This window comes from Saccoglossus kowalevskii, chromosome 5, assembly GCF_978046115.1.
Source record: "Saccoglossus kowalevskii chromosome 5, keSacKowa6.1, whole genome shotgun sequence".
In the NCBI taxonomy this organism is placed as follows: Eukaryota; Metazoa; Hemichordata; class Enteropneusta; family Harrimaniidae; genus Saccoglossus; species Saccoglossus kowalevskii.
Genome location: NC_140645.1, coordinates 19,526,501 through 19,553,603, shown reverse-complemented (window position 1 = coordinate 19,553,603; position 27,103 = coordinate 19,526,501). Strand labels below are relative to the sequence as shown.

The following is a 27,103-nucleotide window of genomic DNA, read 5'->3' as shown; positions in this document are numbered from 1 at the left end:
ACTATGTCAAAGGGTTTTTTTTCTTTACTCAACAACTCTCGGTGCATTACCGTAGGGCGCCACTGTGCCCGAATATATGAGCCACATACCTTGAAGGTTGTTTTTAAATGAATGGTAAATCTGTGAGCACTTTGTTTGATATTCATTTGCCATACCCAATTTTATTTCCACTTACCCGAGTCATCGGCATTACAGCTGTCCTCGTAATCACATGTACATACATAGGCGGTCTCCGAGGAATCTACGTCATCGTACTCGTCACATTGGTTAGCAGACCACGTGCTGTTCTGTTCCAAAGACGCACAGCCTCGTTCCACCTTCAAATCATACTGACCAACTAACGTATATAAAAAACAAACAATGAAAATAAAGTTGGACGAAAACAGAAGGACTTGCCAACCATAACACTGGCAGGGTTAAGGAATTTACGTTGGCGTGATAATAATACTAATTGAACAGCATATTTGGGGAAAAAAACACTCTTTATTGGAAACATATTAACGCGGAAGGGTCGTCACCTGCACATGCGCGGGAATTGAGCCCAAGCGACGATAACAACGCATGCTAAAAACGCACAAAGGCTCATGGGTAGAGGCTTGATCGTAAACAATGACACTCTATAACCATCTGACGCACGCGCAGGTGACGATTCCCCCGCTTTAAACTCAATAATTTAATAATTTTTCTGTCACCAGCTTGGTGTCAAATTTTGCACGTTTTCTGTATGTGGAGAGAGGTAATGTTGTAGCCAATAGATGGAATTGTTCGATACCTATAATTCTTGATCCAAATATTGCAATTGATGGCTTTGACGGTCAAGGAATTCAAAGTTAAATTTGAAAGTAACTGTGAGTGCAGTGCGCCACCTACGGCGGAACGAGGAGAAAACCACGCTGATTATCCTACTTACACAGGTCTTCACTGTAGTATGCCCACGTATAGCACGTTGTAGAACAAGTGGCCGTCTCCATGGACCCCGGGTTAGTGACACAGTCGTAGTCTGAAAAAATACTAGCCCAAGACTCGTCGTATTCACATTTTATACATTCAAAATCGCCACTAGTACCATGAATCAGACATCCTGTAAAAGAGGAATAGCCAAGTTAATTGCAGGTTTATCCGATTGTCAACGCACTGACATCCCCACCGGTACATTGTCTTTGGGTGGGAGTGCTCCTCGGCCAGTTGAAAACTGGACTCAAGTAGATCGACGTTGAGGCCGCTTCGGTCAAAAAAAAATTGACCCCCCCCCCCCCACACACACACACACACAAACATACAAGTAGCACACACACGCAACCTCGTGTATCCCGGGGGGAAGTTGCATGACACGATTGGTTGAAATAATCGTCTCATTTGCATAAATTAATATTCATGTGCAATGAAAAACTCGTCTTTTCAGTAAAATTGTGCCAAAATGCTTTCCGATAGCACATACATGTTAATTCTAAATTGACTGATTCGTTACGAGCCGAAAAAATAATCGGGAAAATGATGTAAAAGTATTTTTGAGACACGTTTTCGATCAGACTCCAGCTAACTGTTGAAAGTAAGCACAGGTTTTCTCTTTACCATGATCATAGCAAGTTATGAAATTCATGGCGAATGCAGAAGCACATTTATATTTCACTCTAGCGGCAAAGTACGGCAAAGTAGTGGCAAAGTGCTGCCAAGTAGTGGCAAAGACTGAAAAGTACGGCAAAGTAGAGGCAAAGTATGGCAAAGTAGTGGCAAAGTAGGGCAAAGTAGTGGCAAAGTACTGAAAAGTAGTGGCAAAGTACGGCAAAGTAGTGGCAAAGTACTGCAAAGTAGTGGCAAAGTACTGCCAAGTAGTGGCAAAGAACTGAAAAGTACGGCAAAGTACGGCAAAGTAGTGGCAAAGTACGGCAAAGTAGTGGCAAAGTACTGAAGAGTAGTGGCAAAGTACGGCAAGGTAGTGGCAAAGTACGGCAAAGTAGTGGCAAAGTACGGCAAAGTAGTGGCAATGTACTGCAAAGTAGTGGCAAAGTACTGTGAATTAGTGGCAAAGTTCTGAAATATAGTGTCAAAGTACGGCAAAGTAGTGGCAAAGTACTGAAAAGTAGTGGCAAAGTACGGCAAAGTAGTTGCAAAGTGTGGCAAAGTACTGCAAAGTAGTGGCAATGTACGGCAAAGTAGTGGCAAAGTACGGCAAAGTAGTGGCAAAGTACTGAAAAGTAGTGGCAAAGTACTTCAACGTACGGCAAAGTAGTGGCAAAGTACTGCAAAGTAGTGGCAAAGTACGGCAAAGTAGTGGCAAAGTACTTCAAAGTAGTGGCAAAGTAGCGGCAAAGTACGGCAAAGTAGTGGCAAAGAACTTAAAAGTACGGCAAAATAGTGGCAAAGTACGGCAAAGTATTGGCAAAGTACTGAAAAGTAGTGGCAAAGTACGGCAAAGTACGGCAAAGTAGTGGCAAAGTAGGGCAAAGTAGTGGCAAAGTAGGGCAAAGTAGTGGCAAAGTACGGCAAAGTAGTGGCAAAGTACTGCAAAGTAGTGGCAAAGTACTGCCAAGTAGTGGCAAAGAACTGAAAAGTACGGCAAAGTAGAGGCAAAGTACGGCAAAGTAGTGGCAAAGTACGGCAAAGTAGTGGCAAAGTACTGAAGAGTAGTGGCAAAGTACGGCAAAGTAGTGGCAAAGTACGGCAAAGTAGTGGCAAAGTACGGCAAAGTTGTGGCAATGTACTGCAAAGTAGTGGCAAAGTACTGTAAATTAGTGGCAAAGTACTGAAAAGTAGTGGCAAAGTACGGCAAAGTAGTGGCAAAGTACAGCAAAGTATTGCAAAATAGTATCAAAGTACGGCAACATAGTAGCAAAGTACAGCAAATTAGTTGCAAAGTGTGGCAAAGTACTTCAAAGTAGTGGCAAAGTAATGGCAAAGTAGTGGCAAAGTACGGCAAAGAAGTGGCAAAGTACTGAAAAGTAGTGGCAAAGTACTGAAAAGTAGTGGCTAAGTACGGCAAAGTAGTGGCAAAGTACTGCAAAGTAGTGGCAAAGTACGGCAAAGTAGTAACAAAGTACTGAAAAGTAGTGGCAAAGTACGGCAAAGTAGTGGCAAAGTACGGCAAAGTAGTGGCAAAGTAGTGGCAAAGTACTGAAAAGTACGGCAAAGTAGAGGCAAAGTACTGAAAAGTTGCTCAAAATGTTTTCGGTAACTTTTATCAGTGACAAGTTGCCTATGTATGCATTTCGAGAAACCACATTGTGTGCATGCGCAGTCTGAAATGGAACAGTTTTGAACGCAATAAAATCACGCGTAGAATTCGGGCTCAAGCTAGAAATTGTGGCGTCAAACTGGTTGTCGGTTGAATTGTTTTGCAATAGACATAATTTTGGAGCCTGTCTATTTTGTCTATGAAATGTTTCTAAGTGTTGTTGAGGATTATTCTGTCAAGAAATTACTGAAATTATTTCATCTTTTCGTAAACGGGACGTTGTTGCTTAGACGATGGGCTACGGCGACTGACGTCGATACATTCCATTCAGATCGGATGGCGCCCTCTCGTGCCGCCACCCCCCCCCCCGCCGGTGAATCCTTTATAAAGGACGAATTGCAAAAGAGGGCGTACTTTAATATGCACTCACTGAGCAGATTCTGTCATGGCTCAGATGACGCACTCATACATAGGCTGCTCTCTGCTACTGTAAAACCATTTATTTTCACTGACATTTAATATTTTGATTTCCGAGTCTTTTCACGTGGCTTTACGAATTTTGCTGAGAAACAATGAGTTCTGTTGTTGTTGTTTTTTATGCTCACGTGAATTTAATCAAGCGAATTTTACTTATCAGCGAAATTAAAACACAGTGAATAATTAATACATTTACAGTATTATTATTAGTATAATCTTTTTTTCAAGTAAAAGCCGACTTCAAATTGCTTTTGCACTTATACCTGACAAAAGCTCTATATACATAATAATACACACTACTGAGCATGTTAGTGCGCATATGTGCAATGCATTCTGGGAGACAATCTCCCATGGAGACAGTGAAACACAACAAATTAAATAATTATATGACTTTTTAGAACAACTCACCTAATGAGAACAATGTGACCATAGATATTACGTCGAAGAATGCCATTGTGTTACTCTGAATCGACCTAATCAAAAATAAACATTGTTGTAAATTAACTACTACTAAATTAAGCACATATCCTCGGGGCGGACATCCGGGCATTTTCACCGCCTGGCAACCATCGCGGTGAAAACAAAGGCCAAAAACTCGCAGAAAACAGTACTTTGGGATGGTTGTTGAGACTCCACTGAACAGTGTAACAAGATTAGCCCTACTTGTGTAACATATATGAATTCTGATGTTCAGGATAAATTCAAAGTTGAGTTTCTTTTGTTTTCTCGAATTTTCACCGGCTCGACAGGCGTTCCACGCAGCGCGCACAGAGCCCAAAGAAATGCATGGCACAGTCTTTGCGTTTTTAGCAGGTGCTGTTATTGTCGCTTGGGACTCAATTTCCGCGCGTCGCAGGTGACCACCCTCCCGCTTTAATCATTTTATTGAAACCTTATTATATTAGGGAATAATTAAGACTGATTGGTCACGTATAGCACTCAAAGTTTGATGAAACTTAATCAGTATTGACACCCATCTTTGGTGTTTTGGTTATATCTGATTTGTTGGATAGTTGAATATTCATGACGAAAGTATATTTACTCAAAATGTGACGAAACTTAGAAAAATCATAGGTGTATATATCCCATTTATTCGATAGATTCAGCCTCATGCATATTCATGTGGCATGCGATTAGTCAAGGTCAACAAAATTTGAACAAACTTGACGCCAGTAAGTTTCTTTTTTACCCCTGAAAAAATCATTGAATATATTCAATTTATTCTATAGTTTCGGTATCAAGAATATTCATGAGGTAAGTAGATTAGACAAAATTTGACGAAACTTGATCAAACTTTACGGCTGTAATTCTGTAATAATTCTATTAAAACTATTATTACATTTTGACCTAGAGAATTTTTATGAGGTATGTATAATATTCAAAAATTGACGAAATTTGATAAATAATACATGTCATATGAATATTCATGATGCCAAAAAAACATCGCCTTTTTTTGTTTGTATTTGGTCCTGACAACGTTTTGTGTCTTGACGTCTCTCTGTATTTGGGACAGCGCGCGACTTCGCTTAGATACGGACCACCTATGAGAGAACGTGGTTCGCATTTTCTTGTTTGTAATTGGTTCTCACAAAGTTTTGTGTCTTGACGTCTCTCTGTATTTGGGACAGCGCGCGACTACGCTTATATACGGAACACCTTTGAGGAAACGTGGTTCAGAAATACTCTAAAGACAGTCTGACAATGAAGACCCAGTATGTCCTGGCAGACATGAGTTTAATACGTGGCAGTCTTATATAGGACCATGGATGTATCAGTACATCCATGATTGGACGGATGTGCTCTATGATCAGCTCTCCGTATAGAATACTTTTAGTTTAGTGAAGCGCCATTACGATAAGTAATGTAACAGCGAAATAATCGATAGTTCATAATGCCTGATAACATTCCCAAGACAAACAGGAATGAATAACTGATATTTTACAATTTGAACAATTACAGATGTTCGGAGATAACAAGACAGTGATGGTAACCACTCGGACAAACACAGAAGTGCCATGAATGACAGTTTGGTGCTAATTTCAAGTTTCAAAACACGATACTAGTATGCTGGAGAATAAGTTTTTATAATCTCCTTGCCCATCATGATAGATTTACCGTTATGCTAAATTTCTCGGGAAAACCTATTTTTGACATCTCACACATTTTCGTAATTTGATTCACGAAATCAAAATATACACAACACACCTTAGGCAATTGTTTGAATGTTTGTGTGTTAATGAACCACTTGTTTTGGAAGGTTGTCACGGCGACACAAACAATGAAGATGTGCTCAATGACTACAAACAATTCACAGGTTCAATGTAATAAAAATTACAATGCCAAAACGAAACGACCATCCTAAACTCAGACAAGTATAACCTATTACGAGTCTGAGTCCTAAGTTGGGTGTCTCCGAGGGAGTTCAACATGCGCCGTATTCGAAGACCGCGCTTCCTGACCACGAGTCTGCATTACAGTCAAAAACCTCTACTGTAAAATACTTTATTTTAGCTGGAATTAATTTTCGCTGAAAAAATTTTTTTGGGTATTTTGTATGGAATTTATTTTCATTGATTGTTGACGAGTTGAATGTAAAATATAGGAAAAAAGGTATATTCGCTGGATTTTATTTTAACTGAATCATGTTGCAAGCGAAAATAAAGTATTTGACAGTACTCAAATACAGCTTATTGGTATTTCACGTAACACCACAAGGCCCCAACACGTGTTGCTACACGTACAGATCATTATACTCAGGAGGTTCGGCGTCAAACTTCCTCCACAATGGTATGAGCGTAGTCTCTCCATAGAGAGAAGGGTGTGATCTCTCTGAACAAAATTCGAGGTGAATACATGTATAAGTAGTGCAATATCAATAACATGGTATTTGACTGATCGTTCATTTGTAAATTTCCATACAAGACCCAAGTCATAGTTAACACATGATCGTCACATGTTACGATGATATTACTTGTTTACACCACACCCGAACATTATCTTTCAGTCGGCAAATTACCAACCTTGACAACGGTCGTTGTTTTACTACTGCAATAGTATTACAGGCTTATACAGTTACTACACGATCTTACCTTATGTTGGAAATCTAGGGGAGATGTATCTTTCACAGGCGAATGTGTGAGGTATGAGCACCCAGCACGGACTGAGAACGGCCAAGGCATATCGTACTTGTATGAGCTTTTTTTTAGTTTTGATGGGGGCATGGATATGTAGATACTTTTGAGACCTTGCAATTTATTAGATATACTAACAGAACTAACTAAATCAATGATGTGCGGTTGAAATAAGCATAGCAAATTGTCTACCACCGAGAAGTCTGTTATTAATTTCAGTTATTAATTCATTTATGCTTTACACCCCTTGGTATGAATAGAATAGTCCACAACAAATTCCACCAATGGGTATAAGGCGTACCTCACGTGACTATGATAGGCTACGTGATTGGTTAGTAACCGTAATTATGGGAGCCTCAATATTTTAGACTGTTTCGACGATACACTGGTAACAGGACTATACATTTCGAAGTTAATTCGACCCGTCAACTTTAAAGGGCGGTGGTCGCTGCGCAGCCCTATTAGAATTTCACGTAAGCATACAATACAACTTTATTGGAACAGTTACAGACATTATCTTCATTGCAACATTCGTTTTGGTTTGAGCATGAAGTTCAGCACGAAAAACCTGACTATGAATAAAAAAAAGAATGTATCAAGTCTAAGGGAGAAATCCATTGCCAAATCCACAAAAGTGCGAAAGTATACAATAATGATTTGTATGTTAATGAGAGTATATAAATGTCGAACGCCGGGTTACTGCGAAATATACATTCATGATGTTTATGGTTATTTTGTTTATTTCTCGGTAAGCAGGCTTTCGCGGCGGTAACCCGGCTTTCGCCGTTTACACGCTCACATAATATTTTATTTAAATGAAAAAAAATCACCAAGAATTAAAAAAGAGACTGTATACAAGTCGAACTAATTAACAAGTACAAAATAATCGGGGGAAATAACCAGGCGACTTTTCTATGCTACTGTGTGTTGACAGCGACTAAGGTTACTCGCTTATCGCTCAGGTTAGCAGTGGTTTCACCAGGGTACAAGGGATGCTATAATCTAGGTAAATATCAATGTGGTTGGGATAGTGGATCTACTGGCGATGTTTTCAATGTCATTGCATGCATTTCCGGAACAGTAGTAGAGACAGGTCTCAAATCCCGAATTATCGGTCGTGCAATCACCATCGGCGTCGGTAGTTTCTTCGTCAGTACAGTATCTTTCGGCATCATCGGTGAACAGCCCTATTACGAAAAAAGTTAAGACAAGAGTTGTTTTATGACGAAATTTGTTGAGGTTACTGATGTGGATTTTATCACAATGACACTATTTCCACTCCGTTTCTGTTGCGTGCTATATGAAAATGGTGTACCTGTATCGACTTTTATTTGCGACGTCATTTGGCGTCACACGTTTGTGTTACTCAAGTCTATGGGAGGAGCCATAGCTCCACTGTGTCAATTTAAATCATAAGGTCTGAAAATAGCAAATTTAATGATACCAAATGTATCAGAAATGATTGTAATACCATCACAAAGACTAAAAATCGACACAAGAAAAGCTATGGACCCACAGTACAGTAAATTGTTGACGTGAAATTCGAACACGAGCTGCGACATTGAATCCCTACATTGAACAAAGTGTTGGAGAGAGAGAGAACAACAAATCTAAATGCGACAGGTGGTTGGCGTGGGGAATTAGTAACAAAAAGTTGATGATACTCACATGTGTTGTAGGCTACAGTTCTAGTACCACATCCAGAATGTCCAGTGAGGCACGCTATTGGCTCGTGGTTATTTACTAAGTCGTTTTTACATGTGTAGTCATTGACTTTCGTTTCACAGTAGTAGCACTGGTGATAATCTAGAATACAGGAGGAACGATTGAAATGACATACTATTTGCCAGATTCGTCACGAGATTTCAAAATAATAACGCGAGATCTCGAGATCTCGTGGTAACAAGTTTTGTAGAACGCGCGCGTAGGATGAAAACATTACATACTGACGTCACTATGTCAAAGGGTTTTTTTTCTTTACTCAACAACTCTCGGTGCATTACCGTAGGGCGCCACTGTGCCCGAATATATGAGCCACATACCTTGAAGGTTGTTTTTAAATGAATGGTAAATCTGTGAGCACTTTGTTTGATATTCATTTGCCATACCCAATTTTATTTCCACTTACCCGAGTCATCGGCATTACAGCTGTCCTCGTAATCACATGTACATACATAGGCGCTCTCCGAGGAATCTACGTCATCGTACTCGTCACATTGGTTAGCAGACCACGTGCTGTTCTGTTCCAAAGACGCACAGCCTCGTTCCACCTTCAAATCATACTGACCAACTAACGTATATAAAAAACAAACAATGAAAATAAAGTTGGACGAAAACAGAAGGACTTGCCAACCATAACACTGGCAGGGTTAAGGAATTTACGTTGGCGTGATAATAATACTAATTGAACAGCATATTTGGGGAAAAAAACACTCTTTATTGGAAACATATTAACGCGGAAGGGTCGTCACCTGCACATGCGCGGGAATTGAGCCCAAGCGACGATAACAACGCATGCTAAAAACGCACAAAGGCTCATGGGTAGAGACTTGATCGTAAACAATGACACTCTATAACCATCTGACGCACGCGCAGGTGACGATTCCCCCGCTTTAAACTCAATAATTTAATAATTTTTCTGTCACCAGCTTGGTGTCAAATTTTGCACGTTTTCTGTATGTGGAGAGAGGTAATGTTGTAGCCAATAGATGGAATTGTTCGATACCTATAATTCTTGATCCAAATATTGCAATTGATGGCTTTGACGGTCAAGGAATTCAAAGTTAAATTTGAAAGTAACTGTGAGTGCAGTGCGCCACCTACGGCGGAACGAGGAGAAAACCACGCTGATTATCCTACTTATACAGGTCTTCACTGTAGTATGCCCACGTATAGCACGTTGTAGAACAAGTGGCCGTCTCCATGGACCCCGGGTTAGTGACACAGTCGTAGTCTGAAAAAATACTAGCCCAAGACTCGTCGTATTCACATTTTATACATTCAAAATCGCCACTAGTACCATGAATCAGACATCCTGTAAAAGAGGAATAGCCAAGTTAATTGCAGGTTTATTCGATTGTCAACGCACTGACATCCCCACCGGTACATTGTCTTTGGGTGGGAGTGCTCCTCGGCCAGTTGAAAACTGGACTCAAGTAGATCGACGTTGAGGCCGCTTCGGTCAAAAAAAAATTGCCCCCCCCCCCACACACACACACAAACATACAAGTAGCACACACACGCAACCTCGTGTATCCCGGGGGGAAGTTGCATGACACGATTGGTTGAAATAATTGTCTCATTTGCATAAATTAATATTCATGTGCAATGAAAAACTCGTCTTTTCAGTAAAATTGTGCCAAAATGCTTTCCGATAGCACATACATGTCAATTCTAAATTGACTGATTCGTTACGAGCCGAAAAAATAATCGGGAAAATGATGTAAAAGTATTTTTTGAGACACGTTTTCGATCAGACTCCAGCTAACTGTTGAAAGTAAGCACAGGTTTTCTCTTTACCATGATCATAGCAAGTTATGAAATTCATGGCGAATGCAGAAGCACATTTATATTTCACTCTAGCGGCAAAGTACGGCAAAGTAGTGGCAAAGTACTGCCAAGTAGTGGCAAAGAACTGAAAAGTACGGCAAAGTAGAGGCAAAGTACGGCAAAGTAGTGGCAAAGTACGGCAAAGTAGTGGCAAAGTACTGAAGAGTAGTGGCAAAGTACGGCAAGGTAGTGGCAAAGTACGGCAAAGTAGTGGCAAAGTACGGCAAAGTAGTGGCAGTGTACTGCAAAGTAGTGGCAAAGTACTGTAAATTAGTGGAAAAGTTCTGAAATATAGTATCAAAGTACGGCAAAGTAGTGGCAAAGTACTGAAAAGTAGTGGCAAAGTACGACAAAGTAGTTGCAAAGTGTGGCAAAGTACTGCAAAGTAGTGGCAAAGTACGGCAAAGTAGTGGCAAAGTACGGCAAAGTAGTGGCAAAGTACTGAAAAGTAGTGGCAAAGTACTTCAACGTACGGCAAAGTAGTGGCAAAGTACTGCAAAGTAGTGGCAAAGTACGGCAAAGTAGTGGCAAAGTACTTCAAAGTAGTGGCAAAGTAGTGGCAAAGTAGCGGCAAAGTACGGCAAAGTAGTGGCAAAGAACTTAAAAGTACGGCAAAATAGTGGCAAAGTACGGCAAAGTATTGGCAAAGTACTGAAAAGTAGTGGCAAAGTACGCCAAAGTACGGCAAAGTAGTGGCAAAGTAGGGCAAAGTAGTGGCAAAGTAGGGCAAAGTACGGCAAAGTAGTGGCAAAGTACTGCAAAGTAGTGGCAAAGAACTGAAAAGTACGGCAAAGTAGAGGCAAAGTACGGCAAAGTAGTGGCAAAGTACGGCAAAGTAGTGGCAAAGTACTGAAGAGTAGTGGCAAAGTACGGCAAAGTAGTGGCAAAGTACGGCAAAGTAGTGGCAAAGTACGGCAAAGTTGTGGCAATGTACTGCAAAGTAGTGGCAAAGTACTGTAAATTAGTGGCAAAGTACTGAAAAGTAGTGGCAAAGTACTGAAAAGTAGTGGCAAAGTACTTCAACGTACGGCAAAGTAGTGGCAAAGTACTGCAAAGTAGTGGCAAAGTACGTCAAAGTAGTGGCAAAGTACTTCAAAGTAGTGGCAAAGTAGCGGCAAAGTACGGCAAAGTAGTGGCAAAGTACTTAAAAGTACGGCAAAATAGTGGCAAAGTACGGCAAAGTATTGGCAAAGTACTGAAAAGTAGTGGCAAAGTACGGCAAAGTAGTGGCAAAGTAGGGCAAAGTAGTGGCAAAGTAGGGCAAAGTAGGGTAAAGTACGGCAAAGTAGTGGTGGCAAAGTACTGCAAAGTAGTGGCAAAGTACTGCCAAGTAGTGGCAAAGAACTGAAAAGTACGGCAAAGTAGAGGCAAAGTACGGCAAAGTAGTGGCAAAGTACGGCAAAGTAGTGGCAAAGTACTGAAGAGTAGTGGCAAAGTACGGCAAAGTAGTGGCAAAGTACGGCAAAGTAGTGGCAAAGTACGGCAAAGTTGTGGCAATGTACTGCAAAGTAGTGGCAAAGTACTGTAAATTAGTGGCAAAGTACTGAAAAGTAGTGGCAAAGTACGGCAAAGTAGTGGCAAAGTACAGCAAAGTATTGCAAAATAGTATCAAAGTACGGCAACATAGTAGCAAAGTACAGCAAAGTTGTTGCAAAGTGTGGCAAAGTACTTCAAAGTAGTGGCAAAGTACTGCAAAGTAATGGCAAAGTACGGCAAAGTAGTGGCAAAGTACGGCAAAGAAGTGGCAAAGTACTGAAAAGTAGTGGCAAAGTACTGAAAAGTAGTGGCAAAGTACGGCAAAGTAGTGGCAAAGTACTGCAAAGTAGTGGCAAAGTACGGCAAAGTAGTAACAAAGTACTGAAAAGTAGTGGCAAAGTACGGCAAAGTAGTGGCAAAGTACGGCAAAGTAGTGGCAAAGTAGTGGCAAAGTACTGAAAAGTACGGCAAAGTAGAGGCAAAGTACTGAAAAGTTGCTCAAAATGTTTTCGGTGACTTTTATTGTATGCATTTCGAGAAACCACATTGTGTGCATGCGCAGTCTGAAATGGAACAGTTTTGAACGCAATAAAATCACGCGTAGAATTCGGGCTCAAGCTAGAAATTGTGGCGTCAAACTGGTTGTCGGTTGAATTGTTTTGCAATAGACATAATTTTGGAGCCTGTCTATTTTGTCTATGAAATGTTTCTAAGTTTTGTTGAGGATTATTCTGTCAAGAAATTACTGAAATTATTTCATCTTTTCGTAAACGGGACGTTGTTGCTTAGACGATGGGCTACGGCGACTGACGTCGATACATTCCACTCAGATTGGATGGCGCCCTCTCGTGCCGCCACCCCCCCCCCCCGCCGGTGAATCCTTTATAAAGGACGAATTGCAAAAGAGGGCGTACTTTAATATGCACTCACTGAGCAGATTCTGTCATGGCTCAGATGACGCACTCATACATAGGCTGCTCTCTGCTACTGTAAAACCATTTATTTTCACTGACATTTAATATTTTGATTTCCGAGTCTTTTCACGTGGCTTTACGAATTTTGCTGAGAAACAATGAGTTCTGTTGTTGTTGTTTTTTATGCTCACGTGAATTTAATCAAGCGAATTTTACTTATCAGCGAAATTAAAACACAGTGAATAATTAATACATTTACAGTATTATTATTAGTATAATCTTTTTTTCAAGTAAAAGCCGACTTCAAATTTTACCACAGGTACTTGAATGAACATTTATTTCTGTAAATTGTTTTTGCACTTATACCTGACAAAAGCTCTACATAATAATACACACTACTGAGCATGTTAGTGCGCATATGTGCAATGCATTCTGGGAGACAATCTCCCATGGAGACAGTGAAATACAACAAATTAAATAATTATATGACTTTTTAGAACAACTCACCTAATGAGAACAATGTGACCATAGATATTACGTCGAAGAATGCCATTGTGTTACTCTGAATCGACCTAATCAAAAATAAACATTGTTGTAAATTAACTACTACTAAATTAAGCACATATCCTCGGGGCGGACATCCGGGCATTTTCACCGCCTGGCAACCATCGCGGGGAAAATAAAGGCCAACAATTCGCAGAAAACGGTACTTTGGGATGGTTGTTGAGACTCCCCTGAACAGTGTAACAAGATTAGCCCTACTTGTGTAACATATATGAATTCTGATGTTCAGGATAAATTCAAAGTTGAGTTTCTGTTGTTTTCTCGAATTTTCACCGGCTCGACAGGCGTTCCACGCAGCGCGCACAGAGCCCAAAGAAATGCATGGCACAGTCTTTGCGTTTTTAGCAGGTGCTGTTATTGTCGCTTGGGACTCAATTTCCGCGCGTCGCAGGTGACCACCCTCCCGCTTTAATCATTTTATTGAAACCTTATTATATTAGGGAATAATTAAAACTGATTGGTCACGTATAGCACTCAAAGTTTGATGAAACTTAATCAGTATTGGCACCCATCTTTGGTGTTTTGGTTATATCTGATTTGTTGGATAGTTGAATATTCATGACGAAAGTATATTTACTCAAAATGTGACGACACTTAGAAAAATCATAGGTGTATATATCCGATTTATTCGATAGATTCAGCCTCATGCATATTCATGTGGCATGCGATTAGTCAAGGTCAACAAAATTTGAACAAACTTGACGCCGGTAAGTTTCTTTTTTACCCCTGAAAAAATCATTGAATATATTCAATTTATTCTATAGTTTCGGTATCAAGAATATTCATGAGGTAAGTAGATTAGACAAAATTTGAAGAAACTTGATCAAACTTTACGGCTGTAATTCTGTAATAATTCTATTTTACAATTTAAACAATTACAAGTGTTCGGAGATAACAAGACAGTGATGGTAACCACTCGGACAAACACAGAAGTGCCATGAATGACAGTTTGGTGCTAATTTCAAGTTTCAAAACACGATACTAGTATGCTGGAGAATAAGTTTTTATAATCCCCTTGCCCATCATGATAGATTTACCGTTATGCTAAATTTCTCGGGAAAACCTATTTTTGACATCTCACACATTTTCGTAATTTGATTCACGAAATCAAAATATACACAATACACCTTAGACAATTGTTTGAATGTTTGTGTGTTAATGAGCCACTTGTTTTGGAAGGTTGTCACGGCGACACAAACAATGAAGATGTGCTCAATGACTACAAACAATTCACAGGTTCAATGTAATAAAAATTACAATGCCAAAACGAAACGACCATCCTAAACTCAGACAAGTATAACCTATTACGAGTCTGAGTCCTAAGTTGGGTGTCTCCGAGGGAGTTCAACATGCGCCGTATTCGAAGACCGCGCTTCCTGACCACGAGTCTGCATTACGGTCAAAAACCTCTACTGTAAAATACTTTATTTTAGCTGGAATTAATTTTCGCTGAAAAGATTTTTTGGGTATTTTGTATGGAATTTATTTTCATTGATTGTTGACGAGTTGAATGTAAAATATAGGAAAAAAAGGTATATTCGCTGGATTTTATTTTCACTGAATCATATTGCAAGCGAAAATAAAGTATTTTACAGTACTCAAATACAGATTATTGGTATTTTACGTAACATCACAAGGCCCCAACACGTGTTGCTACACGTACAGATCATTATACTCAGGAGGTTCGGCGTCAAACTTCCTCCACAATGGTATGAGCGTAGTCTCTCCATAGAGAGAAGGGTGTGATCTCTCTGAACAAAATTCGAGGTGAATACATGTATAAGTAGTGCAATATCAGTAACATAGTATTTGACTGATCGTTCATTTGTAAATTTCCATACAAGACCCAAGTCATAGTTAACACATGATCGTCATGTTACGATGATATTACTTGTTTTTCACCACACCCGAACATTATCTTTCAGTCGACAAATTACCAACCTTGACAACGGTCGTTGCTTTACTACTGCAATAGTATTACAGGCTTATACAGTTACTACATGATCTTACCTTTTGTTGGAAATCTAGGGGAGATGTATCTTTCACAGGCGAATGTGTGAGGTATGAGCACCCAGCACGGACTGAGAACGGCCAAGGCATATCGTACTTGTATGAGCTTTTTTTTAGTTTTGATGGGGGCATGGATATGTAGATACTTTTGAGACCTTGCAATTTATTAGATATACTAACAGAACTAACTAAATCAATGATGTGCGGTTGAAATAAGCATAGCAAATTGTCTACCACCGAGAAGTCTGTTATTAATTACCAAACGCTTCAGCGTGGTATTAAGAGTTTGTTTTCAGGGGTGGGTGATACCAAGGTGGGAAATGGATGCACATATGGGGTTAATTCCTTGAATTGCAATATAGAGGGTTCAGGCTGAAATACAATATATAGTGTTTTCATGTTTCGTCTGATATTTCTGTGGTATTCTGCTGCTGTAAGTAATGCACGATTTGTTCCGAAATTCAGTATATTGTGTGTATTCCAGGGTTATTCGTTTTTTGCTGAAAACACCCCTATTTTTTAGTGGCAGAGTTTGAATAGTCTCACTCCCACTGGGAAATCTGCATTGTTGCTTGAATGTGAGTTAATTAAACACATTTTCCAGACCGGCGAAAGAGTATGCAACAGCCAATTTTAACAGCCTGTCACGTGATTTTAGTCTGAATGTCAACATGAAGAGGCTAGTCCATTTTACGCAGGAGTAATTGGGAGTAGAATATGTGAGGGATAGTATCAACAGAGATGTGTATAGTGAAAAGTAATATCTATCCTTCATTTACATCTCTGAGCATTTCTGTTTTAGTATATTGGTTTGAAAATGTTGAACTTGCATGATTTGCAATGTGTTTTTTTAATGGGACTCCCCTATTGATCGAATCCCGGGTTTGAACGAGAACGGCACACCACGTGATTCGTTTGAATACATGCCGTGTTACTGCGGTACTCCACTGACGGGATGACTTACTGCATGCTACAACTTCGCTTGTGATGTTGCTTGTTAGCCATGGATTACATGAATCTTGATTACCAGTCAAATGTTGCTCATTTGACGTTGGTAATCTTTATTTGGAACTGAGTAACTTCCTGGTACTTCGTACTATGATAAAACTCAGTCAACATACATCAAGTTCTCTCAATCGTAGTATTCCATGTGATGTACACCTAATATGCCAAAAATGTTGCTGAACGATTTGAACTGAATAAAAATAGCAGACGAAAATTTGTTTACAAAATAAAAATACTTCGGTTGCCAATGAAAACCGGTAAAAAACAAGCAATATGATTTTGGCTGTTATCATAGAAGGGTCATGAACGTGAAGCTAACGTCTGTTTATAACTAAAACCGGGCACCTTATACGAGGTTTGCAAAATAACATGGCAGTCATTAGAAGTCACTTTATTTTATTGTTAGGACGTATTCAACCGTTAAATGTATAATTTCCAATCGTTTTGCGATAGTATTTTCTAGATTGGAAGCAGCATTTACATTTTATTCAAAGTTCAAAGCTGCGTTGGGATTCCGTTGACAGTGGTAACAATGTCCGCGCCGGTGATCTCTTACCAGTGCGCAACGTAGCCAAAATAAAAGGCATGATCATTTGGGCACTGCTATTACAAGACTTTGGCTGTTGCCATGGTAGCGGTGGGTCAGGATTGTTTTTCCAATTAGTGATGGTACGACCTTCCTGTCAAGTATGAACCGTGACAAAATCAGCCAAGCCAAAAAAAAATCACAGGAGAGTTAAAAAGCCATTCCTGCTGAACAGTTACTCTAACTTCGGGGTCAACTTTCTCATTAATGAAAAAAGATATCAAAAATTCAAATAGTAACTTTTTGCCCACACTCCAGCCGAGTACAATGAGCTATGTCTGAGGTGTTGTATCACAGGGAGTTGGACAAACTTATTGAATAATAAAATGTTATATAACTTTTCTTTTACCCCCCTCCCCTTCCTGGTATCTATTTCAAGTATTTTTGTCAGGTTCAAATCGTTCACCAGCATTTTTGGCATGTTAGATGTACATCACATAGAATACTAGGATTGGGAGAACTTAATGTTTGTTGACCACCTGGAATCTGAGTTTTATAAATCTTGAAGGGCTCTCGGAAGATCCACCCGCTGCCTGGACCCGCAGTAAAATCTCCGATTAATATGGAGCCGCAACCATCAACATCGATATACCATGAGGTTTCTGCTGGCGACGTTGCGGCGTTACTCAGTTCCAAATAAAGATTACCAATGCCAAATTAGCAAAATTTAATCGGTAACCAAGACTCAGTCTATCCACAACAAGCAAGCAACATCACAAACGAGGTTGTAGTGTGCAGCTCACGAGTCAGCGACGACCGATTTCAACGAAAGTCATTCCGTCAGTGGAGTACCGCAGTTGCACGGCATGTTTGCCAATGTACAGATCTGTGGAGGAACTTTTAACTTCAACATCAACCGTGTATCGTAGTCGCCCAGTTTAAGTTCTGGTTCTGTCGTGGTCCCAACTAAAGGGCGACAGTCGTCGTGTCGCGTCCTGTTCGATATGGGACTCACAGCGACGTATACAACGCGTGTAAAATACATTGTTTATTTACATGAAATTCGAACACGCGCTGTGCTACGACCACCGCGCTTAAACATCCACGAGTTATTTATTCGGACAATGACTTAAATTAGACGTCTGATTATTTTATTTTCACACGTACAGCGACACGCGTTCTACACTGACAAGCGTTGCTAGGTCGCAGCACTGTCTTGGAGCATATTAATGGGCAATTGGGTTCCCCGATCTAAATTTCTATCCCGGTTTGTTGCACGTTCTTTTTTTAATATGAAATAATCAAATATGGGACATGTGTATAATAACAGAACCCCACACCCTCCCCGTGGCTTCGCTCGTGAAAGTACGACAGCAGGATACACCGCATCACTCGTGAAAATACCTTCCATACGCAATGAAAGCCACGGGGAGGGTATCTGTCATAATACTTCATTATCACTGAAAACATTTTTCCCCTGAAATAAATTCCAGTGAATATGCCATTTCCCTCATACTATATTGAGACACAGCGCAGTGAAAATTAGATTCACATGTAATGCTTGAAAACATGTCAGCAAAAATAAATTAAGTGAAATTCTACGTGACTTCATAATAGTTGGAAATGAACACATTACACCCGACCCTACCACTCCATATACAATGTAAACTACACCCCAAAACATCCTTTCACCCACAGTTACTACCGTGTTTCAGTTGACCACTGATTAAATAAACTACCTCGTCTTTATGTCAACTTGCAGTTATTCGTTGCCTACATCAGTGACTTCTGGTGTAAGCATCATATGAACTATGAACAATGCATGTGAAGCCAGCTGTGGTGTATATTCAATCCTGTAGATTTCTCATTGTTTGGTAACTATTTGCTGCAAATGCAACAAAAATCAATATAAAAAATATTACCCACACAGTATTCTACAGGTTACTTGTTTCAGTTATTAATTCATTTATGGTTTACACCCCTTGGTATGAATAGAATAGTCCACAACAAATTCCACCAATGGGTATAAGGCGTACCTCACGTGACTATGATAGGCTACGTGATTGGTTAGTAACCGTAATTATGGGAGCCTCAATATTTTAGACTGTTTCGACGATACACTGGTAACAGGACTATACATTTCGAAGTTAATTCGACCCGTCAACTTTAAAGGGCGGTGGTCGCTGCGCAGCCCTATTAGAATTTCACGTAAGCATACAATACAACTTTATTGGAACAGTTACAGACATTATCTTCATTGCAACATTCGTTTTGGTTTGAGCATGAAGTTCAGCACGAAAAACCTGACTATGAATAAAAAAAAGAATGTATCAAGTCTCAGGGAGAAATCCATTGCCAAATCCACAAAAGTGCGAAAGTATACAATAATGATTTGTATGTTAATGAGAGTATATAAATGTCGAACGCCGGGTTACTGCGAAATATACATTCATGATGTTTATGGTTATTTTGTTTATTTCTCGGTAAGCAGGCTTTCGCGGCGGTAACCCGGCTTTCGCCGTTTACACGCTCCCATAATATTTTATTTAAATGAAAATAAATCACCAAGAATTAAAAAAGAGACTGTATACAAGTCGAACTAATTAACAAGTACAAAATAATCGGGGGAAATAACCAGGCGACTTTTCTATGCTACTGTGTGTTGACAGCGACTAAGGTTACTCGCTTATCGCTCAGGTTAGCAGTGGTTTCACCAGGGTACAAGGGATGCTATAATCTAGGTAAATATCAATGTGGTTGGGATAGTGGATCTACTGGCGATGTTTTCAATGTCATTGCATGCATTTCCGGAACAGTAGTAGAGACAGGTCTCAAATCCCGAATTATCGGTCGTGCAATCACCATCGGCGTCGGTAGTTTCTTCGTCAGTACAGTATCTTTCGGCATCATCGGTGAACAGCCCTATTATGAAAAAAAGTTAAGACAAGAGTTGTTTTATGACGAAATTTGTTGAGGTTACTGATGTGGATTTTATCACAATGACACTATTTCCACTCCGTTTCTGTTGCGTGCTATATGAAAATGGTGTACCTGTATCGACTTTTATTTGCGACGTCATTTGGCGTCACACGTTTGTGTTACTCAAGTCTATGGGAGGAGCCATAGCTCCACTGTGTCAATTAAAATCATAAGGTCTGAAAATAGCAAATTTAATGATACCAAATATATCAGAAATGATTGTAATACCATCACAAAGACTAAAAATCGACACAAGAAAAGCTATGGACCCACAGTAAATTGTTGACGTGAAATTCGAACACGAGCTGCGACATTGAACCCCTACATTGAACAAAGTGTTGGAGAGAGAGAGAGAGAGAAGAACAAATCTAAATGCGACAGGTGGTTGGCGTGGGGAATTAGTAACAAAAAGTTGATGATACTCACATGTGTTGTAGGCTACAGTTCTAGTACCACATCCAGAATGTCCAGTGAGGCACGCTATTGGCTCGTGGTTATTTACTAAGTCGTTTTTACATGTGTAGTCGTTGACTTTCGTTTCACAGTAGTAGCACTGGTGATAATCTAGAATACAGGAGGAACGATTGAAATGACATACTATTTGCCAGATTCGTCACGAGATTTCAAAATAATAACGCGAGATCTCGAGATCTCGTGGTAACAAGTTTTGTAGAACGCGCGCGTAGGATGAAAACATTACATACTGACGTCACTGTGTCAAAGGGTTTTTTTTCTTTACTCAACAACTCTCGGTGCATTACCGTAGGGCGCCACTGTGCCCGAATATATGAGCCACATACCTTGAAGGTTGTTTTTAAATGAATGGTAAATCTGTGAGCACTTTGTTTGATATTCATTTGCCATACCCAATTTTATTTCCACTTACCCGAGTCATCGGCATTACAGCTGTCCTCGTAATCACATGTACATACATAGGCGCTCTCCGAGGAATCTACGTCATCGTACTCGTCACATTGGTTAGCGGACCACGTGCTGTTCTGTTCCAAAGACGCACAGCCTCGTTCCACCTTCAAATCATACTGACCAACTAACGTATATAAAAAACAAACAATGAAAATAAAGTTGGACGAAAACAGAAGGACTTGCCAACCATAACACTGGCAGGGTTAATGAATTTACGTTGGCGTGATAATAATACTAATTGAACAGCATATTTGGGGGAAAAAACACTCTTCATTGGAAACATATTAACGCGGAAGGGTTGTCACATGCACATGCGCGGGAATTGAGCCCAAGCGACGATAACAACACATGCTAAAAACGCACAAAGGCTCATGGGTAGAGGCTTGATCGTAAACAATGACACTCTATAACCATCTGACGCACGCGCAGGTGACGATTCCCCCGCTTTAAACTCAATAATTTAATAATTTTTCTGTCACCAGCTTGGTGTCAAATTTTGCACGTTTTCTGTATGTGGAGAGAGGTAATGTTGTAGCCAATAGATGGAATTGTTCGATACCTATAATTCTTGATCCAAATATTGCAATTGATGGCTTTGACGGTCAAGGAATTCAAAGTTAAATTTGAAAGTAACTGTGAGTGCAGTGCGCCACCTACGGCGGAACGAGGAGAAAACCACGCTGATTATCCTACTTACACAGGTCTTCACTGTAGTATGCCCACGTATAGCACGTTGTAGAACAAGTGGCCGTCTCCATGGACCCCGGGTTAGTGACACAGTCGTAGTCTGAAAAAATACTAGCCCAAGACTCGTCGTATTCACATTTTATACATTCAAAATCGCCACTAGTACCATGAATCAGACATCCTGTAAAAGAGGAATAGCCAAGTTAATTGCAGGTTTATCCGATTGTCAACGCACTGACATCCCCACCGGTACATTGTCTTTAGGTGGGAGTGCTCCTTGACCAGTTGAAAACTGGACTCAAGTAGATCGACGTTGAGGCCGCTTCGGTCAAAAAAAAAATGACCCCCCCCCCACACACACACACAAACATACAAGTAGCACACACACGCAACCTCGTGTATCCCGGGGGGAAGTTGCATGACACGATTGGTTGAAATAATCGTCTCATTTGCATAAATTAATATTCATGTGCAATGAAAAACTCGTCTTTTCAGTAAAATTGTGCCAAAATGCTTTCCGATAGCACATACATGTTAATTCTAAATAGACTTATTCGTTACGAGCCGAAAAAATAATCGGGAAAATGATGTAAAAGTATTTTTTGAGACACGTTTTCGATCAGACTCCAGCTAACTGTTGAAAGTAAGCACAGGTTTACTCTTTACCATGATCATAGCAAGTTATGAAATTCATGGCGAATGCAGAAGCACATTTATATTTCACTCTAGCGGCAAAGTACGGCAAAGTAGTGGCAAAGTACTGCCAAGTAGTGGCAAAGAACTGAAAAGTACGGCAAAGTAGAGACAAAGTACGGCAAAGTAGGGCAAAGCAGTGGCAAAGTACTGAAAAGTAGTGGCAAAGTACGGCAAAGTAGTGGCAAAGTAGTGGCAAAGTACTGCCAAGAAGTGGCAAAGAACTGAAAAGTACGGCAAAGTAGAGACAAAGTACGGCAAAGTAGTGGCAAAGTACGGCAAAGTAGTGGCAAAGTACTGAAGAGTAGTGGCAAAGTACGGCAAGGTAGTGGCAAAGTACGGCAAAGTAGTGGCAAAGTACGGCAAAGTAGTGGCAATGTACTGCAAAGTAGTGGCAAAGTACTGTAAATTAGTGGCAAAGTTCTGAAATATAGTGTCAAAGTACGGCAAAGTAGTGGCAAAGTACTGAAAAGTAGTGGCAAAGTACGGCAAAGTAGTTGCAAAGTGTGGCAAAGTACAGCAAAGTAGTGGCAAAGTACGGCAAAGTAGTGGCAAAGTACGGCAAAGTAGTGGCAAAGTACTGAAAAGTAGTGGCAAAGTACTTCAACGTACGGCAAAGTAGTGGCAAAGTACTGCAAAGTAGTGGCAAAGTACGGCAAAGTAGTGGCAAAGTACTTCAAAGTAGTGGCAAAGTAGTGGCAAAGTAGCGGCAAAGTACGGCAAAGTAGTGGCAAAAAACTTAAAAGTACGGCAAAATAGTGGCAAAGTATTGGCAAAGTACTGAAAAGTAGTGGCAAAGTACGGCAAAGTAGTGGCAAAGTACGGCAAAGTACGGCAAAGTAGTGGCAAAAAACTTAAAAGTACGGCAAAATAGTGGCAAAGTATTGGCAAAGTACTGAAAAGTAGTGGCAAAGTAGTGGCAAAGTAGCGGCAAAGTACGGCAAAGTAGTGGCAAAGTACTTCAAAGTAGTGGCAAAGTACGGCAAAGTAGCGGCAAAGTACGGCAAAGAAGTGGCAAAGTACTGAAAAGTAGTGGCAAAGTACTGAAAAGTAGTGGCAAAGTACTGAAAAGTAGTGGCAAAGTACGGCAAAGTAGTGGCAAAGTACTGCAAAGTAGTGGCAAAGTACGGCAAAGTAGTAACAAAGTACTGAAAAGTAGTGGCAAAGTACGGCAAAGTAGTGGCAAAGTACGGCAAAGTAGTGGCAAAGTAGTGGCAAAGTACTGAAAAGTACGGCAAAGTAGAGGCAAAGTACTGAAAAGTTGCTCAAAATGTTTTCGGTGACTTTTATCAGTGACAAGTTGCCTATGTATGCATTTCGAGAAACCACATTGTGTGCATGCGCAGTCTGAAATGGAACAGTTTTGAACGCAATAAAATCACGCGTAGAATTCGGGCTCAAGCTAGAAATTGTGGCGTCAAACTGGTTGTCGGTTGAATTGTTTTGCAATAGACATAATTTTGGAGCCTGTCTATTTTGTCTATGAAATGTTTCTAAGTTTTGTTGAGGATTATTCTGTCAAGAAATTACTGAAATTATTCCATCTTTTCGTAAACGGGACGTTGTTGCTTAGACGATGGGCTACGGCGACTGACGTCGATACATTCCATTCAGATCGGATGGCGCCCTCTCGTGCCGCCACCCCCCCCCCCCCGCCGGTGAATCCTTTATAAAGGACGAATTGCAAAAGAGGGCGTACTTTAATATGCACTCACTGAGCAGATTCTGTCATGGCTCAGATGACGCACTCATACATAGGCTGTTCTCTGCTACTGTAAAACCATTTATTTTCACTGACATTTAATATTTTGATTTCCGAGTCTTTTCACGTGGCTTTACGAATTTTGCTGAGAAACAATGAGTTCTGTTGTTGTTGTTTTTTATGCTCACGTGAATTTAATCAAGCGAATTTTACTTATCAACGAAATTAAAACACAGTGAATAAATAATACATTTACAGTATTATTATTAGTATAATCTTTTTTTCAAGTAAAAGCCAACTTCAAATTTTACCACAGGTACTTGAATGAACATTTATTTCTGTAAATTGTTTTTGCACTTATACCTGACAAAAGCTCTATATACATAATAATACACACTACTGAGCATGTTAGTGCGCATATGTGCAATGCATTCTGGGAGACAATCTCTCATGGAGACAGTGAAACACAACAAATTAAATAATTATATGACTTTTTAGAACAACTCACCTAATGAGAACAATGTGACCATAGATATTACGTCGAAGAATGCCATTGTGTTACTCTGAATCGACCTAATCAAAAATAAACATTGTTGTAAATTAACTACTACTAAATTAAGCACATATCCTCGGGGCGGACATCCGGGCATTTTCACCGCCTGGCAACCATCGCGGTGAAAACAAAGGCCAACAATTCGCAGAAAACGGTACTTTGGGATGGTTGTTGAGACTCCCCTGAACAGTGTAACAAGATTAGCCCTACTTGTGTAACATATATGAATTCTGATGTTCAGGATAAATTCAAAGTTGAGTTTCTGTTGTTTTCTCGAATTTTCACCGGCTCGACAGGCGTTCCACGCAGCGCGCACAGAGCCCAAAGAAATGCATGGCACAGTCTTTGCGTTTTTAGCAGGTGCTGTTATTGTCGCTTGGGACTCAATTTCCGCGCGTCGCAGGTGACCACCCTCCCGCTTTAATCATTTTATTGAAACCTTATTATATTAGGGAATAATTAAGACTGATTGGTCACGTATAGCACTCAAAGTTTGATGAAACTTAATCAGTATTGGCACCCATCTTTGGTGTTTTGGTTATATCTGATTTGTTGGATAGTTGAATATTCATGACGAAAGTATATTTCCACAAAGTGTGACGAAACTTAGAAAAATCATAGGTGTATATATCCCATTTATTCGATAGATTCAGCCTCATGCATATTCATGTGGCATGCGATTAGTCAAGGTCAACAAAATTTGAACAAACTTGACGCCAGTAAGTTTCTTTTTTACCCCTGAAAAAATCATTGAATATATTCAATTTATTTTATAGTTTCGGTATCAAGAATATTCATGAGGTAAGTAGATTAGACAAAATTTGACGAAACTTGATCAAACTTTACGGCTGTAATTCTGTAATAATTCTATTAAAACTATTATTACATTTTGACCTAGAGAATTTTTATGAGGTATGTATAATATTCAAAAATTGACGAAATTTGATAAATAATACATGTCATATGAATATTCATGATGCCAAAAAAACGAGGGTGTCGACCTCGCCCCCCCCCCCCCAACAAAAAAACATCGCCTTTTCTTGTTTGTATTTGGTCCTGACAACGTTTTGTGTCTTGACGTCTCTCTGTATTTGGGACAGCGCGCGACTTCGCTTAGATACGGACCACCTATGAGAGAACGTGGTTCGCCTTTTCTTGTTTGTAATTGGTTCTCACAAAGTTTTGTGTCTTGACGTCTCTCTGTATTTGGGACAGCGCGCGACTACGCTTATATACGGAACACCTTTGAGGAAACGTGGTTCAGAAATACTCTAAGACAGTCTGACAATGAAGACCCAGTATGTCCTGGCAGACATGAGTTTAATACGTGGCAGTCTTATATAGGACCATGGATGTATCAGTACATCCATGATTGGACGGATGTGCTCTATGATCAGCTCTCCGTATAGAATACTTTTAGTTTAGTGAAGCGCCATTACGATAAGTAATGTAACAGCGAAATAATCGATAGTTCATAATGCCTGATAACATTCCCAAGACAAACAGGAATGAATAACTGATATTTTACAATTTGAACAATTACAGATGTTCGGAGATAACAAGACAGTGATGGTAACCACTCGGACAAACACAGAAGTGCCATGAATGACAGTTTGGTGCTAATTTCAAGTTTCAAAACACGATACTAGTATGCTGGAGAATAAGTTTTTATAATCCCCTTGCCCATCATGATAGATTTACCGTTATGCTAAATTTCTCGGGAAAACCTATTTTTGACATCTCACACATTTTCGTAATTTGATTCACGAAATCAAAATATACACAATACACCTTAGACAATTGTTTGAATGTTTGTGTGTTAATGAGCCACTTGTTTTGGAAGGTTGTCACGGCGACACAAACAATGAAGATGTGCTCAATGAATACAAACAAATCACAGGTTCAATGTAATAATAATTACAATGCCAAAACGAAACGACCATCCTAAACTCAGACAAGTATAACCTATTACGAGTCTGAGTCCTAAATTGGGTGTCTCCGAGGGAGTTCAACATGCGCCGTATTCGAAGACCCCGCTTCCTGACCACGAGTCTGCATTACGGTCAAAAACCTCTACTGTAAAATACTTTATTTTAGCTGGAATTAATTTTTGCTGAAAAGATTTTTTGGGTATTTTGTATGGAATTTATTTTCATTGATTGTTGACGAGTTGAATGTAAAATATAGGAAAAAAGGTATATTCGCTGGATTTTATTTTCACTGAATCATGTTGCAAGCGAAAATAAAGTATTTGACAGTACTCAAATACAGCGTATTGGTATTTCACGTAACACCACAAGGCCCCAACACGTGTTGCTACACGTACAGATTATACTCAGGAGGTTCGGCGTCAAACTTCCTCCACAGTGGTATGAGTGTAGTCTCTCCATAGAGAAAAGGGTGTGATCTCTCTGAACAAATTCGAGGTGAATACATGTATAAGTAGTGCAATATCAATAACATAGTATTTGACTGATCGTTCATTTGTAAATTTCCATACAAGACCCAAGTCATAGTTAACACATGATCGTCATGTTACGATGATATTACTTGTTTTTCACCACACCCGAACATTATCTTTCAGTCGACAAATTACCAACCTTGACAACGTAGTTGCTTTACTACTGCAATAGTATTACAGGCTTATACAGTTACTACATGATCTTACCTTTTGTTGGAAATCTAGGGGAGATGTATCTTTCACAGGCGAATGTGTGAGGTATGAGCACCCAGCACGGACT

At 39.8% G+C, this 27,103-nt stretch overlaps 2 protein-coding genes and 2 long non-coding RNA genes across 4 annotated transcripts; all 4 read right to left on the bottom strand.

Annotated features, from left to right (window-relative positions):
- Window positions 1–161: 161 nt before the first annotated feature.
- Window positions 162–6,811, bottom strand: LOC146745858 (uncharacterized). The gene is made up of 4 exons (XM_085498783.1): window positions 6,739–6,811; window positions 4,058–4,122; window positions 911–1,081; window positions 162–337 (listed from the first exon to the last, which is right to left on the bottom strand). The coding sequence occupies exons 2-4, from the start codon at window positions 4,101–4,103 to the stop codon at window positions 162–164; spliced, it is 393 nt and encodes a 130-aa protein (XP_085354909.1). The 5' UTR covers window positions 4,104–4,122; window positions 6,739–6,811.
- Window positions 6,812–7,585: 774 nt separating this feature from the next.
- On the bottom strand, window positions 7,586–9,099 carry LOC100372457 (uncharacterized). The gene is made up of 3 exons (XR_014929532.1): window positions 8,909–9,099; window positions 8,449–8,586; window positions 7,586–7,967 (listed from the first exon to the last, which is right to left on the bottom strand). It is a non-coding gene; the product is annotated as an uncharacterized LOC100372457 (long non-coding RNA).
- A 544-nt stretch (window positions 9,100–9,643) lies between these two features.
- Window positions 9,644–15,366, bottom strand: LOC146745857 (uncharacterized). The gene is made up of 3 exons (XR_014929531.1): window positions 15,294–15,366; window positions 13,227–13,291; window positions 9,644–9,814 (listed from the first exon to the last, which is right to left on the bottom strand). It is a non-coding gene; the product is annotated as an uncharacterized LOC146745857 (long non-coding RNA).
- Window positions 15,367–19,212: 3,846 nt separating this feature from the next.
- Window positions 19,213–27,103, bottom strand: LOC100375097 (uncharacterized). The gene is made up of 6 exons (XM_085499596.1): window positions 27,031–27,103; window positions 24,318–24,382; window positions 21,425–21,595; window positions 20,690–20,851; window positions 20,230–20,367; window positions 19,213–19,746 (listed from the first exon to the last, which is right to left on the bottom strand). The coding sequence occupies exons 2-6, from the start codon at window positions 24,361–24,363 to the stop codon at window positions 19,562–19,564; spliced, it is 702 nt and encodes a 233-aa protein (XP_085355722.1). The 5' UTR covers window positions 24,364–24,382; window positions 27,031–27,103; the 3' UTR covers window positions 19,213–19,561.

What these genes read in the sequence shown, in the direction of transcription:
- LOC146745858 (XM_085498783.1), bottom strand. Translation starts at nt 4,103, where the DNA reads ATGGCATTCTTCGACGTAATATCTATGGTCACATTGTTCTCATTAG. An exon ending in GGTCACATTGTTCTCATTAG is followed by an intron (nt 1,082 to 4,057) that starts GTGAGTTGTTCT and finishes CCTCTTTTACAG; the next exon opens with GATGTCTGATTCATGGTACT. An exon ending in ATACTACAGTGAAGACCTGT is followed by an intron (nt 338 to 910) that starts GTAAGTAGGATA and finishes TATATACGTTAG; the next exon opens with TTGGTCAGTATGATTTGAAG.
- LOC100375097 (XM_085499596.1), bottom strand. Translation starts at nt 24,363, where the DNA reads ATGGCATTCTTCGACGTAATATCTATGGTCACATTGTTCTCATTAG. An exon ending in GGTCACATTGTTCTCATTAG is followed by an intron (nt 21,596 to 24,317) that starts GTGAGTTGTTCT and finishes CCTCTTTTACAG; the next exon opens with GATGTCTGATTCATGGTACT. An exon ending in ATACTACAGTGAAGACCTGT is followed by an intron (nt 20,852 to 21,424) that starts GTAAGTAGGATA and finishes TATATACGTTAG; the next exon opens with TTGGTCAGTATGATTTGAAG.